We start from the raw sequence: 11,878 nt of genomic DNA, 5'->3' as shown, positions 1-11,878 counted from the left end.
GTGAAGCCTTTGCAAACGCCCAGGCTGCAGAGGAAGCAGCCGGTGATACAGGGCCTGCAGAGGGTCAACCTCGCCGCCGCGCGCCGCCTCGCTGCAGCATGTGTGGTGTTCTTGGATATACACGTACGAGGTGTTTAACAAGGAAGGATTAAGCATAATTGCAGGCGTTTAAACAGCTATATAAACGTTTAAGAATACTGCATTTTTTGTATGTAAATCAAAATTCCGATATGGGTGGCATAACCGGCTGCTTGCCAAGACTGCGGTGGCCGACTCGCTTACGTGGCCGACTCGCTTACCGATTACGTTAGATAAGCTTAGTCACCCCAAGTTTTCAGCCACACCCCGCGATCGGCCATGTGGATGTGAATGTGGCTGTGGCTGTGGCAGATTTGGAGGGGTTTATCAGTGCGTGCGAGATGAGATCATCCAGCCAGATCAGACCATCGATCGACAAGATTAAGTAGATGTATGTACGTCGAAATGCTCGCGTGACCAGCTATCAACGAGTACTTTCCTGAGCCGTGCCCACCCACCCGCTCACAACGACCAACCTTATACAATCATCTCTGAAACCAAAAAAGGACTGAAAGCGCGCAAAGCCTAGCAGACCCCCCTCCAAAAGTCGCATTTGATAACGGGATTATCAAAACCCAGTCTTCTCCGAATCACCCTCACAAAGAGCACCCCGAATGATGGATCTCCCATACCGACTCAAAACCCCGGTGACGGAGTGGGATCCGACGCAATTCTTCCGCGAGGGAGATCCTCCCTCGCCGTATGCGCTGTTGATCCTCAACCATCCAATCAACGAGAAAGCCTACGAGGTTCTGCAACAGCACGGTGAGTTTCTCGTGTACCTGTCCGTCCCTGGCAAGCAAACAGCAAGCCCTACCCCGGACTAACTAACAAACAACAACGGCAAGCATGCATGACCGTCTGCGCCGACGGCGGCGCAAACCGCTTCTACGAGATGATGAAAGCCCGCGGCAGGGAGTATACAGACGTAAGCATCCTTCCACCCCTGTATGTCCAACAAAGTACATATCAAAACAGACCGGAGTTACCCTCTCTAAAAAAACCCCCCATTCCCCGAAGAGAAAACTAACCGAAACCAAAGTTCCCAACAGCCATAATCGGCGACCTCGACTCCATAAACCCGCAAACCCGCACCCACTACGAAACCCAAGGGGTACCCGTAATCCAACACGTCGACGACTACAGCACGGACTTCCACAAGAGCCTCCAGTACATCCGGAGCAACGCGGCGAGTATCCTCGCCGGGGCAGCTGTTCCTCCGCCTAACGCCCAAGTCCCAGCTTCAGTAACACCCCAAGCCCCAGCCCAACCTCAAAGCCAAGCTACAGCTCAAGCTCAACCCCAAGAACCAACCACAACCCCACCCCTCGATATTCTCGTCCTAGGCGGCCTAGGCGGCCGCGTCGACCAAGCCTTCTCGCAGATCCACCATCTCTTCTACATGACGCAGGAGCTGCGCCAAACCAGCCCTGGAAAGGGGGTTAGTGGAGGTGGTAGTGGGAGTGAGAATCTCTACCTCGTCTCGGAGGAAAGTATCACGTTCGTTCTGCAGGCGGGCCGGAATATCGTGCAGACGCCGCGGGTGAATCGACCGATTGGGGAGGGGAATACCTCTGAAGAAGGCCAGGGGGAAACCGAGAGGGAAGGTCAAGCTGGGGATGTAGGTGCTGGGGCTGAAGGTAACAACACGGCAACGGCAGCAGCAGCGCAGCATCTCCTGGAAGAGAACGTGGGGATAATCCCGCTGTGCGGGCCGGCGCGCATTACGACCGCGGGCTTCCAGTGGGATGTGGCGGACTGGAAGACGGAGATTGGGGGCCAGCTTAGCACGAGTAATCATATCCGGGCGGATGTGGTGAAGGTGGAGGCTAAGGTGCCTGTGTTGCTGACGTTGGAGTTGGCGGAGCGGTTTAAGAAGAAATGATACCTGGCATCCTTGAACCTTAGGGTGTTGTTGTGTGTGGGAGAAGTGGTGAGGAACGGACAGAGCTTGTGGATGGGTTGTCAATAGCATTATAGATACTAAGTATAGAAGTATAGATACCTTGAATGTACTAAGTAGCGATCTCGGTCTGTACGCATATGATATCTTATTCTTATCGATTGCTACATCACATTTACCAAACATGGAGATATATCACATCCAAAAAAGAAAAAGAGCAATAAAAATGAACAGTAACCCCTAAGCCAATAGCGCCTTCTGACCCAGCTTTCTGACAAAGCTAGCAACCAGATCGAGCGAGAACACCTGAAGTTCACGGAACATCCAACAGCAACATTATCCCGCTGATTGCGCCAGATATCAGACCCGAAAGACAAATCATAAACGATAGACACGATCCTCCCGAACACAATCATGCAAATCATTCACAAAAAAAGATAACGCAGAGCAAAGCAAATTCAAAGACCAGCTCCTCGATCCAGTACAACGGTCCCGTCAGCCTCTTCCTCTCTGAGACAAGTGATGTCTTTTTCTTTTTTTCTTTTTGGACCTGCCATCGCATGGACATCTCATCCACGCCCCAAATCGACTGTTCTGGTATTTACAACTGCCTGGAGGGAACTAAATACCCCCTCCGTACGAACTCAGGTGAATTCCACTTGTAAGATATCAAAATCGGAGATTTCGAGCGCTTCCCAACACCACAGAAGCGAGAAAGAGGAAGCTCGCATGACTAGCCGTTAAGACATGGCATGTCTACCTCCTCAGAATAGCTTCATATAGAGTCGTGATCACGCCGATCGCCGAACCAGTGATGACCCCGGGCCAGTGGCCCGGAATAGCACTGTTGATGTCCTCGATAGCGGCCTCATGGAAGAGGCCCCAAAAGGTGAACTTCCCTGTGTAAACAAGGTACCCAATGAGCGCCTTGGCAATGTGGAAGGTCAGAGGATCGAAGCTGGCGAGCTGCGCCGCTGCCCGCTGGCGCCGGGTGTTAGCCGCCGGCCCACCGGCTTGAGACGCCTGCAAGCTGAGGTTGAAGAAGTATGCGACTGTCAAGGGAACAATCAAACTGGTGAAAAGCCACCCGCAAAAAGCAGTCCAGAAGGTGCTCTCAACCAGAACGAAGACATCAGGAGCCGAGAGCGTGAAGGCCGGCAAATAAACCGCTTCAGCAGCGGGCACGCGGGCCAACGGTCTCAGAGGGAACAACAGCCGCAAGACACCGAAAGTTTCAATTCCCCACAGCAAGGCTCCAATCGTTTTGACGCTGCTCAGGCTCGAGCGCAGCGAATCCGACTGCTCCTGCACTCCCAAAGCATCCCACAATTCCTTGAGGTTCTTACTCCACGCGGCCGTTTGGCGATCAATCACATCAGTCACCACCGCAGGCGAGGGCGGAAGCGCCGCTGCCAAGGAGGACAACGGGGGCTGGACGCTTACCAACATCTGACCGGGAGTCTGAGGAACATCTGAGTCATCCCTGGTGGCGAGCGAGGGTCGCAGATCAGCCGGAGGTTCGCGATGACGTAAACATTGACGATGCGCGCGCGCAAACGAGATCCATGCATGCCGCAGTCGCAAGCAAGTTCAGGGAGAGTCGCTTGCCAGCACAAACCAACCAAAAAAATAAAACAATAAAATAAGAAAATCAAATCAAATCAAAACTCACGTTTGCACAGACTCCGCCTTGGACTTGGCGGTCCTCTTGCGCGTAGACTTGGGAGCTTCATCTGCCGACAGGGAGGCCTCGACCTTGGGCGCTCTCTTCGTCGGCGAAGTCTTGATAGGCGAATGCTTGGCAGGCGACAGAAAGCGCGGAGAACCCGACAAACGTCGGTAATAATCTTCTAGGCGGGGGTCATTGTCGAAGATAGATTGGTTAAGCTGGAGATGCGAATCAAGCGCGGTGGCGAGGTCGGGCTTGGTCATGTTCTCATAGCTATAGATGGTCAGGTCCCCCGGGGGCCATCTGACCACCGGGTGGGAGCGCAGAGGGAGATTTCGCGAGTCAAGAAGCTTACTCCTGAAGGTCGGTGATATGAGCCCATTCCAGGAGCGTGGGCTTGCGCTGCTTATGCAGAAAAGGCAATCCGGCAGACATGACGACGCGCGCGCAAGTTGCGATGGTTCATGCGACAATGAAATGGAGAGAGCAAGTGGTGGGGCAATGGGGGGTGTTTGCACTGAAGATACTTTGGAGGTGGGGGAATTGGAATGGGGGAGGGATGGAAGTCTTATTAACCAAGCCGGTGGGAGACGCGACAGGTGGATGAAGAAGAGATGAAGATGGGGAAGCAGTGGAGGAGAGAGGAAGAGAGAGAGAGAAGAAAGAGACAACAGGATGAATGAGATGAAAGATGAAAGATGAAAGTAGTAAGTGAAGGTAAACAAGAAGACGGTCTGGAGCCAATGTCGCGTGGGGCTGCCTGACCGCATCCGGCTTTGCTTTGTTTACATTATTACTATTGACTACTCGGGGTTGATCGCCCATTCATTTTCATTCATTCAGCCAATCTCCCCCTCAATCCCCTCATCCCCTCATTCGAAACCCCTCATCCCTCATCCCTAACAGTTAATGAAAACAATGAACCCTGCTTCAATTACCGAACCATGTCTAATTGTTGTCTAGTAAGTCTATGTAGTAGTTCGTTCGATCTTGTATACACACATCTGGCAGGACAAGAAACATCCTCCCAATCTCTCATGCAATAAAATAAATCATGCCATCAAAAGTCAACGGGTCCAAAACACAAGAGGGCGGCGACCGGAGGAAAATGGAGGGAGATGCTCTAGGATTACAAAACAACGAGAAATAAAAGGGTGGTAAAAGAACACACAAGAAGAGAGAGAGAAAAGGTGAAAAAAAAAGGTCATGCCACAACCCTGCCGGAACGCCCTCTCCCCAATAAAGCCCGTCTAGGATGCGTCGATATGCTTTGGGTTCCTTCTTCTTCTTCTATCTACAGCGGACTGCGCATGTCCGCGCCTCATCCTAACTTCAGAGAGGCTTCATCTCCGCCCGGTGCTCCCACTCGTCGAACTTCTTCAGAAGATATTGGTACATCACCAGCATCGTTCCACTTTGAATGCTGGTCCACACACCACGAGGCCCAACGCCACGGAACCAGCCTGCCAGTCCTTCCGTCTGGTAGATCATCTTCAAGCCAGTGAAGAACGATGACGTATCCAGACGGGGAGCCCCAGGCGGGTTCACCGACGTGGACGCTCCCGAGGTGGAGATTGGGCGCGAATGCGTGCGCAGGCTCGATGTCGCATGCGATGCCGCGTGATGGCGCGGTCCCTCCTTAGTCGACGAATGCTCTGTCGCGGAGTGCGAGGCGCCCGAGGGACGGCTTGGGGGTGTGCTCTCGGGGTTCTGCTGGGTCTGAATACGTGTCTTGACAACATCCATCGGACATGTCAACACACCCGCCATACCACCAGCGGTAACAGCGGTCAGGATCTCCAGACCGAGCCCAATGTCTCGGGAGCCCACCCATTCCTTTGCCAACCGTTGCTCCTGTTCGTAGAAGGCAAATTGCAGGGCGGAAAAGGGCAGGTCCCGGTAGATGGTTGCGCGGTATCCGTAGTAGAGCGCGGGAAATCCTTCCTGGCGAATAATCGTGCGCAGCGCATCCGTGGTCGAGCGGTAGTTGTATCCCGAGTTGAAGTGAGGGTTATTATAGCGACCCTGGAGTTGCAGCCGAGTTTTCAACACTTCCGAGGGCACATAGACGATGGAGGCGGCCAAGTCCGCGAAAAAGCCTGTGAAGCGATTGTTCCAATCAGCACCGGCAACGCGACGAGTGTCAAGAAAGGTCACGCAACCGCGCTCTTACCTCCAGAAAGATAAGCCACATTCGCATTGATCCCCGAATCCAACATAAGACGTTTGGTGTATTCGTAGGTTCCGAAGAAGATCACGGTGCCGGGGAATGAGCCGAGGAGTGCCGGAGTCACTCCGCCATACAGACCGCGGAGGAGCCCTTCTTGTCGGTAGATGGTCGCATATGACGAAGTCATGGAGGTGTACTTGGGAGGGAAATGCGGATCGCCCTGTTGGCGCGTCTTGACCGTATCTAACGAGTGCATGAGCATGTCACCGCAAGTACCACCGATACCTCCAGCGAACATTGCCTGTAAGTCCGAATCCGAGGGTCAGCCAACCATCCCAAGACGATGATAATGTCTGCGCCATCTGTAGTACGCGCGCAATGCTAATATGAAAGTTGAATGTGAACTACGTACGTGTAGGTACGGCGGACGGGGCTCCTCTTCTTCGTCGTGGTGAGATTGTGCATTCTGTGCATAATGGTCGGTGTTTGCGCTTATCGGCGTCGTCTTGCGGAGGTCGACCGGGACATTTTGAGGAAAGGAGGCTGACGCGGACGAGTCTGAAGAAGATGTCTCTGTCGTCGCAAAGAAGCCCAAGACACGCGAGGTCAAGCTCATTGCAGAAACACCGCAACCCACCGGATCGTGGTGCGGGCCAGACCACGGGGCTTGGGATGCGGCGACGCTGGATTAACGGACGAACGCCACCTCGAACAACGAGGAGATGGCGGAATAGAAGAGAAATATATAGGAACGAAGATACAATAGAATGCGAGAAAAATTGACAGTGGGAGACCCGGCACAGATAAGCAGGGGATATCGCAGCTTGAAAGTGACGAAAGCCCAACTGCCCGAAACACCAAAAATTCGTCGGTCCTATCGTCGGTTTGGAGTTTTCTCCGCTGTCCGAGGCCCGGGTCGCCGCCTCAGGCAGCCGGCAATCTTAATAATTCTCGCGCTTCTGGTCGCGAATCGACCGGAGGCATTTCTAATTGGTGATCATGTACTAGGAGTTTGGCACTTTTCCCGGTCTGTTGCAGTGCTGAAATGGATGCGCCAATTACAGCAATAAAGCTTGCAGGATACAACGCTATGAGGCCCGAGCTCCGTAAGAGCGGCAAAATGTTTGGAAAATTCCCAGAATGGCAAAGCTCATCGCATTACTATCGCACTGCAAGACAAAAAGCTAATATAAGGAAAAAGACGCATTCAACTAAAGCAAAAGCACTAGACATTGCGCATAAAACCTCACCGCTTGCTGTCATGCTAACGAGGTACAAAATCATCCAGGCTTCTCCACACCATGAAGCTACATAACCTTCCATTTTCCACCGTTCCGCACCTCCAAGACTATCCGCAGTCTTCCATTTCACAGAAACGACCATCAACCTCAGAACGCTGTCAAAGTAAATGGTCGTTGGCTCATTCGATAATCATCTGACACAATAGCCGACACTCGGAGCAGACAGTCCCTCCCAGATACAACCTGGCCACAGGGTTCACTTTGATCACATCTATCCAACATCCTGAAGTCGTCTCTATTTTATGCGAGCTGGCGTTTATTGGGGCTTCTTGCCGGCCGCTCCACTCAAGCGGCCGAGATCAGTAGCCTCGTAGGCTTGGCGCACACCGCCCTTGAAGGATTCCCATCCCTGACGAACAGCAGGCGGGGTGCTCTGGTGGGAAACCGAGGCATCAACTCTGGCGGTGAAGTGGCGGACAGAACCCTGGACGAAGGTACTCTGAGAGTATCTTGCACGGAAGAAGGCCAGGTAGACAGCGAAAAGAACAATGCTTCCCTTGGAGAAAGTGAGAACCGCCACAGCCAGGCGGAACAAAAGTGCCATCTCAAGGTGCGCCACAAGATCCATGCTGGCATCGTAGTATTGTTTCACAAACCGGCCAATGGTCTCCGCCAAGGGAGACTGTCTGGGGGCAGGCTTGGGCGAGCTAGGGGAGCTGGGTGATCCAGGAGCGCCAGCAGCCTGAGGGCCCTGGAGGGTGGGAATCAGGTGGGCACGGGTGTAAGTCGCAACGTGGAAGATAGAGTAAACACTGAAGGGGAGCAGAGCGAGCGACACCTGGCGCGAATAGAGCCACACCAACGCCATGCCTGATGAAATGGTTAGCTTGCACCCCCACGTCCGCACCGCGTTGGATGCTCATCCGTTTTTGGTGATGGAGAACGGTCATACTCACCCAAATATTGAACATTTTCATCACCAGCAAGCTTAACCGCAATGCTAGGGACACTGCCCTGGAGGCGACCGCGAGCGATATGACCCTTGTACACAACGATACCGTACGTCGCAGCGGCCGACAAGAATGCCAGACGGTAAGACGCTTGAGCCGATTTTGAGTAATAGTTGAATGTGATGTAAGACAAGCAATAGCGTAGGACGGAGAGTAACAATGTCACATGTCTATCGTCCGATCAGTGAGTGCGGTCAATCTCATGATCCAAATGCAAATGGGGAAGATGCCGCAAAGCAGACTTGTTTTGTCAACTTCAATTGCAGCCGATTGTGGGAGGTCAGGGTGTTGCAGGCGGAAGATGAACGTACCCAACAAACCAGGCGAATCTAATTGCGAACGACTTGATTAGATTGTGACGCGATCGAGTAAAGGTGCGAAGCGAAGAACTTACTGCAACGTCTGGGCCAGAGCCTTAAGCCTCTCAGGCAAGGGCAAGTTTGAAGGAGGTGGAGGAGCCATGGGGAAAGAAAGGGTACCTGTTGTGTTTGGCGGGTGAGGACGAAGGGTTTGTGGACAACTCGACGAGATCGAGCAGCTTTGGAAATAGACGCAGGAAAGAACCTGGGGGAGGAATGAGACAGATAAGAAGAATTGAGCGGTAAAAAGGTGACGGGGGGAGGCTATGAATAGATCTCCACTAAAACACTGACGAGGGAGGCTGGCTGGCTGGGCTGGGCGGGGGGGGAGCAGCAGCAGAGAAAGGGAAGTGGAAGAGGCGGGTTTGTGTGTGTGTCGGAGTGTCGAACTGGAAGTGACTGAGCTCAACTCAACTGGGTAAGACTGACTGTTTCCCAGTCCAGGCCTGCACAGCGCCCGAGGACATCGAACGAACTGGCGGCTCGACGGAGCTTCCCTTCCCCGTGACGTCGCGCCGCCCGCAATGATGCAACAAACACCAGCGCCGAAAGCTTGTCGACATCATGATTTGGGCCCCCCCCCCCCCCCCCCAAACAAATACTTACCTGGTTTTTTACTCTCTTTGTTTTCTCGGAATCGATTGATTCTTGGTTCTTTGTTATTAGTGATATCAGTCATTATCTTGGAAATTATGTTATTATTCTCTTTCCCTATTCTTGTATCTTATCGTCATTTCCAGGCAGCTACGCCGCAATTAGAACCTCGGTGATACTTCCGTTCGCTTTTCGAGAAAACTTCAGATTGACAACTAACACGACAAAAACAACTCGGGGAGGAATAAAAGATAAAGGAAAAACGTCCAGAAAAGATGGTCGAGGGTTGGCGATCTCACTAAAATGTGTAGAAGAGGCAAAAGTGTACCGAAGATAAATAGAAGTAATAGTAGTACCAGGCCACGAAAGGGGTGGGGAATAGGAAATAGGCGGGAACAAGGTATAGCGTAGGCAAAAGTACATAACAAGAAGCGAAGAGTGGACATGAAGCAGTGAATTCCGACCTTGATGTATTCCTGTTGGCCGTCTCCCCGTGCGTGATCTCATCCATCCAGGACCAAGACCACTGACCATCCAAATAGAGCACCGAGGCGGACATAACCCTTGTGTTCCTGTCTCCTAGTCAAACCCCAATTCGGTATTAAATGGGTTGAGGAGAGAAAAGAAGACGAGACATTCTTTTTCTTCGGTCCTCCCAATCAAAGTAGAGTCATCACTGAAAGCAGATACGAGAAAAAGTAGAGGTTCGAGAGAGCGTGGGGGAGAGAGAACAAATAAACACAAGAGAAAGAAGGCAGGCGGCGGAAAGGAGCGTGCGGCCAGTCGACAAGTCGTGGAGAGGTATGCGTTAAACCACCAGAGTGCCCTCGGACGACCATGCGTACCCTGGGTGGCCCATTGGGAGAGCCACTGGATCGGAGCATCGGAGCATCGGTCATGCGAGCGTTCAATTAACGAAGAGAGAATCCCTTCCTCTTTCCCTTCTCTTCGATGGGCCGCCCGGTTTCCAGACGACCCTTCTTCTCTTCTAGCTCCAGGCGTTGGCGTTCCAATTGATCTTTCATTTCGCGATGTCGTGCGTATAGTTCGTCTTCGCTCTGTTTCAGCTTGCTCTCCTTCTCTGCCACCTTCTGCTGGAAGACCATCTTCATTTCCGCCTCCATCTTGGCGAGCTTCTGCTCGTGGAGAGCACGCTCCTCCTCCTGCTTCACAGCCGGGTTGACCTCCTTGAACACGCTCGGGTCCTGGGCGACACCCATTTGAGTGAGCTTGTCGGAACGGTAGTTCTCGTACAGGCTGTTGTTCGTGTGCTCCTTGAGCTCTTCCATGTGCGTACGGATCAACATCTGGCGGAGCTTGACGAAATCGCAGTGCTCCTCGTTGTCGACCTCAATGACACCCCAGGGGTAGCTACGTCCACGGACCTTGCGGCCGTCGGCAGCGGTGACCTCGGCGTTGGCACCAACCACGGCGAAAGGAACCTTGGACATGATCTCCTGGTTCTCAGCAATGGTCTCCTCGTCGTCGAGCTCGTAGCGGGGGCCTTCGAAAATCTGGATAGAGTGGTGCTGGATATCGGCGAGAATCTGAAAATCCAGGTTAGTCATTGATTAGCAGGGAGAAGGCTTAGAAGTCAGCGTACTCTCTGCTTGAAGGCGGCGATCTCCTCATCGGTCAAGGTGTCGGCCTTGGCGATCACAGGGATCAGGTTGACCTTGTTGTGCAGTCTGCGCATAACTTCGATATCCAGGGGCTTCAACGAGTGACCGGTGGGTTGAATGAAGTAAACACAGGCGTGGATACGGTTATCGATGATGTTGGTACGGTTGACCTTGTTCTCGGCCTCAAGGTAGGCATCATATCTCTGCTCGATGTTCTCGACAATAGGGCGCCACGAGTCATCGTTGTTCACGAAATCACCGAATCCGGGGGTATCAACGACCGTCAGACGCAGGCGGACGCCGTTCTCCTCAATATCGGCGCTGATAGATTGGATGGAGACGGTCTTAGGGATGATATCGTGGCTAGGTCCGGTGCGCTCCTTAGGGGGGTAGAGGGAGGTATTGAAGAGAGTGTTCACTAGAGTCGACTTTCCGAGTCCAGATTCACCTGCGATTTCATGTCAACCGATAGCCTGACCATCGTGGGCCAGGATCATGACGTACCAACAACCATCACGTTGAAGTTGAAGCCCTTGCGAACACTCTTGCGGTGCCATTGGTTCGGCAGGTTGGCGAAACCAACATAGCCCGTCAACTTCCGGCGAACGACATTCTTCATATCCGTAGCAGCCTGGGCAGCAGCCTTGGGGTCCTTGGAGCTGACGGTCTGGGCGGCTCCCGAGCCCATGGGGTTACTGCGTTCAACGAAAGGCGAGCTGGGCTTGCTGCTGGGAGGAGAGGCAGAGACCGGGCTGCCATTGGCAGCAGGTGCAGGAGGTGGTGTAGCTACATTGTGCGGAACAGAGTTAGCTGTGGTCGCTTCAGAGTCTTGACTGTCACTTTCGGAAGACAGGCGTCCCAGGGCAGGCGAGAACGAGTGACGTTTAGGCTTCGGTGAATTCTTCTGAGGCGAGGGTGCCAGAGTTTCGGAGTCCCCTTGCGAGCGACCATCCGCACTCCGGTTCCTGGCCGGAGGCATTGTTCTTGTTCACAAGGCGCGAGCAGCCCGCGATAGACACAGGGCAAGGGTTGGAATTGGAGATCGGGTGGAAATCGAGTGGCATGAGAGAGCACGGTACTGCAGGGTGGTGGGAAAAGGTGTCATGGATGACAAGCTTACCCATTGTGGAAGTTTAAAGGTGTGAGATTTTGAAGCGAGCGTAGAAGGGAGGTAGCGAACGTCGATGAGGAAGTTTCCCCTGAGTAGGTAGCACCTTCTTGGTTAGCGATAG

The 11,878-nt window shown here is 53.0% G+C and overlaps 6 protein-coding genes across 6 annotated transcripts; 1 reads left to right on the top strand and 5 right to left on the bottom strand.

Moving 5' to 3' along the window:
* Window positions 1–695: 695 nt before the first annotated feature.
* On the top strand, window positions 696–2,078 carry BO97DRAFT_481452 (thiamine diphosphokinase; the record flags this gene model as incomplete). The annotated part of the gene is made up of 3 exons (XM_025700819.1): window positions 696–843; window positions 927–1,006; window positions 1,121–2,078. The coding sequence occupies 3 exons, from the start codon at window positions 696–698 to the stop codon at window positions 1,961–1,963; spliced, it is 1,071 nt and encodes a 356-aa protein (XP_025546399.1). The 3' UTR covers window positions 1,964–2,078.
* Window positions 2,079–2,110: 32 nt separating this feature from the next.
* Window positions 2,111–2,572, bottom strand: BO97DRAFT_265412 (uncharacterized protein). Its single transcript, XM_025690935.1, has one exon. The coding sequence runs from the start codon at window positions 2,404–2,406 to the stop codon at window positions 2,146–2,148; it is 261 nt and encodes an 86-aa protein (XP_025546398.1). The 5' UTR covers window positions 2,407–2,572; the 3' UTR covers window positions 2,111–2,145.
* A 165-nt stretch (window positions 2,573–2,737) lies between these two features.
* On the bottom strand, window positions 2,738–4,085 carry BO97DRAFT_429538 (uncharacterized protein; the record flags this gene model as incomplete). Its single annotated transcript, XM_025697369.1, has 3 exons — window positions 2,738–3,464; window positions 3,654–3,923; window positions 4,006–4,085. 3 exons carry the CDS (start codon window positions 4,083–4,085, stop codon window positions 2,738–2,740), a joined length of 1,077 nt encoding a protein of 358 aa, XP_025546397.1.
* Window positions 4,086–4,607: 522 nt separating this feature from the next.
* BO97DRAFT_379008 (putative mitochondrial carrier protein) lies at window positions 4,608–6,651 on the bottom strand. The gene is made up of 3 exons (XM_025693142.1): window positions 6,233–6,651; window positions 5,824–6,121; window positions 4,608–5,749 (listed from the first exon to the last, which is right to left on the bottom strand). Exons 1-3 carry the CDS (start codon window positions 6,434–6,436, stop codon window positions 4,983–4,985), a joined length of 1,269 nt encoding a protein of 422 aa, XP_025546396.1. The 5' UTR covers window positions 6,437–6,651; the 3' UTR covers window positions 4,608–4,982.
* A 304-nt stretch (window positions 6,652–6,955) lies between these two features.
* BO97DRAFT_409183 (uncharacterized protein) lies at window positions 6,956–8,778 on the bottom strand. Its single transcript, XM_025696007.1, has 4 exons — window positions 8,466–8,778; window positions 8,383–8,400; window positions 8,018–8,241; window positions 6,956–7,931 (listed from the first exon to the last, which is right to left on the bottom strand). Exons 1-4 carry the CDS (start codon window positions 8,531–8,533, stop codon window positions 7,378–7,380), a joined length of 864 nt encoding a protein of 287 aa, XP_025546395.1. The 5' UTR covers window positions 8,534–8,778; the 3' UTR covers window positions 6,956–7,377.
* Window positions 8,779–9,759: 981 nt separating this feature from the next.
* On the bottom strand, window positions 9,760–11,760 carry aspB (septin AspB). Its single transcript, XM_025690934.1, has 3 exons — window positions 11,151–11,760; window positions 10,628–11,094; window positions 9,760–10,571 (listed from the first exon to the last, which is right to left on the bottom strand). Exons 1-3 carry the CDS (start codon window positions 11,623–11,625, stop codon window positions 9,936–9,938), a joined length of 1,578 nt encoding a protein of 525 aa, XP_025546394.1. The 5' UTR covers window positions 11,626–11,760; the 3' UTR covers window positions 9,760–9,935.
* Window positions 11,761–11,878: the final 118 nt, after the last annotated feature.

This window comes from Aspergillus homomorphus (genome assembly GCF_003184865.1).
Source record: "Aspergillus homomorphus CBS 101889 unplaced genomic scaffold BO97scaffold_71, whole genome shotgun sequence".
Lineage (NCBI taxonomy): Eukaryota > Fungi > Ascomycota > Eurotiomycetes > Eurotiales > Aspergillaceae > Aspergillus > Aspergillus homomorphus.
Note: the sequence above shows the minus strand (reverse complement) of the source record. Positions and strands in the feature narration are given on the sequence as shown.

What these genes read in the sequence shown, in the direction of transcription:
- BO97DRAFT_265412 (XM_025690935.1), bottom strand. Translation starts at nt 2,406, where the DNA reads ATGATTTGCATGATTGTGTTCGGGAGGATCGTGTCTATCGTTTATGAT.
- BO97DRAFT_379008 (XM_025693142.1), bottom strand. Translation starts at nt 6,436, where the DNA reads ATGAGCTTGACCTCGCGTGTCTTGGGCTTCTTTGCGACGACAGAGACA. An exon ending in CCCGTCCGCCGTACCTACAC is followed by an intron (nt 6,122 to 6,232) that starts GTACGTAGTTCA and finishes TCGGACTTACAG; the next exon opens with GCAATGTTCGCTGGAGGTAT. An exon ending in TGTGGCTTATCTTTCTGGAG is followed by an intron (nt 5,750 to 5,823) that starts GTAAGAGCGCGG and finishes ATCGCTTCACAG; the next exon opens with GCTTTTTCGCGGACTTGGCC.
- BO97DRAFT_409183 (XM_025696007.1), bottom strand. Translation starts at nt 8,533, where the DNA reads ATGGCTCCTCCACCTCCTTCAAACTTGCCCTTGCCTGAGAGGCTTAAG. An exon ending in TGAAAATGTTCAATATTTGG is followed by an intron (nt 7,932 to 8,017) that starts GTGAGTATGACC and finishes CCATTTCATCAG; the next exon opens with GCATGGCGTTGGTGTGGCTC.
- aspB (XM_025690934.1), bottom strand. Translation starts at nt 11,625, where the DNA reads ATGCCTCCGGCCAGGAACCGGAGTGCGGATGGTCGCTCGCAAGGGGAC. An exon ending in CTTCAACGTGATGGTTGTTG is followed by an intron (nt 11,095 to 11,150) that starts GTACGTCATGAT and finishes ATGAAATCGCAG; the next exon opens with GTGAATCTGGACTCGGAAAG. An exon ending in TCGCCGCCTTCAAGCAGAGA is followed by an intron (nt 10,572 to 10,627) that starts GTACGCTGACTT and finishes CTGGATTTTCAG; the next exon opens with ATTCTCGCCGATATCCAGCA.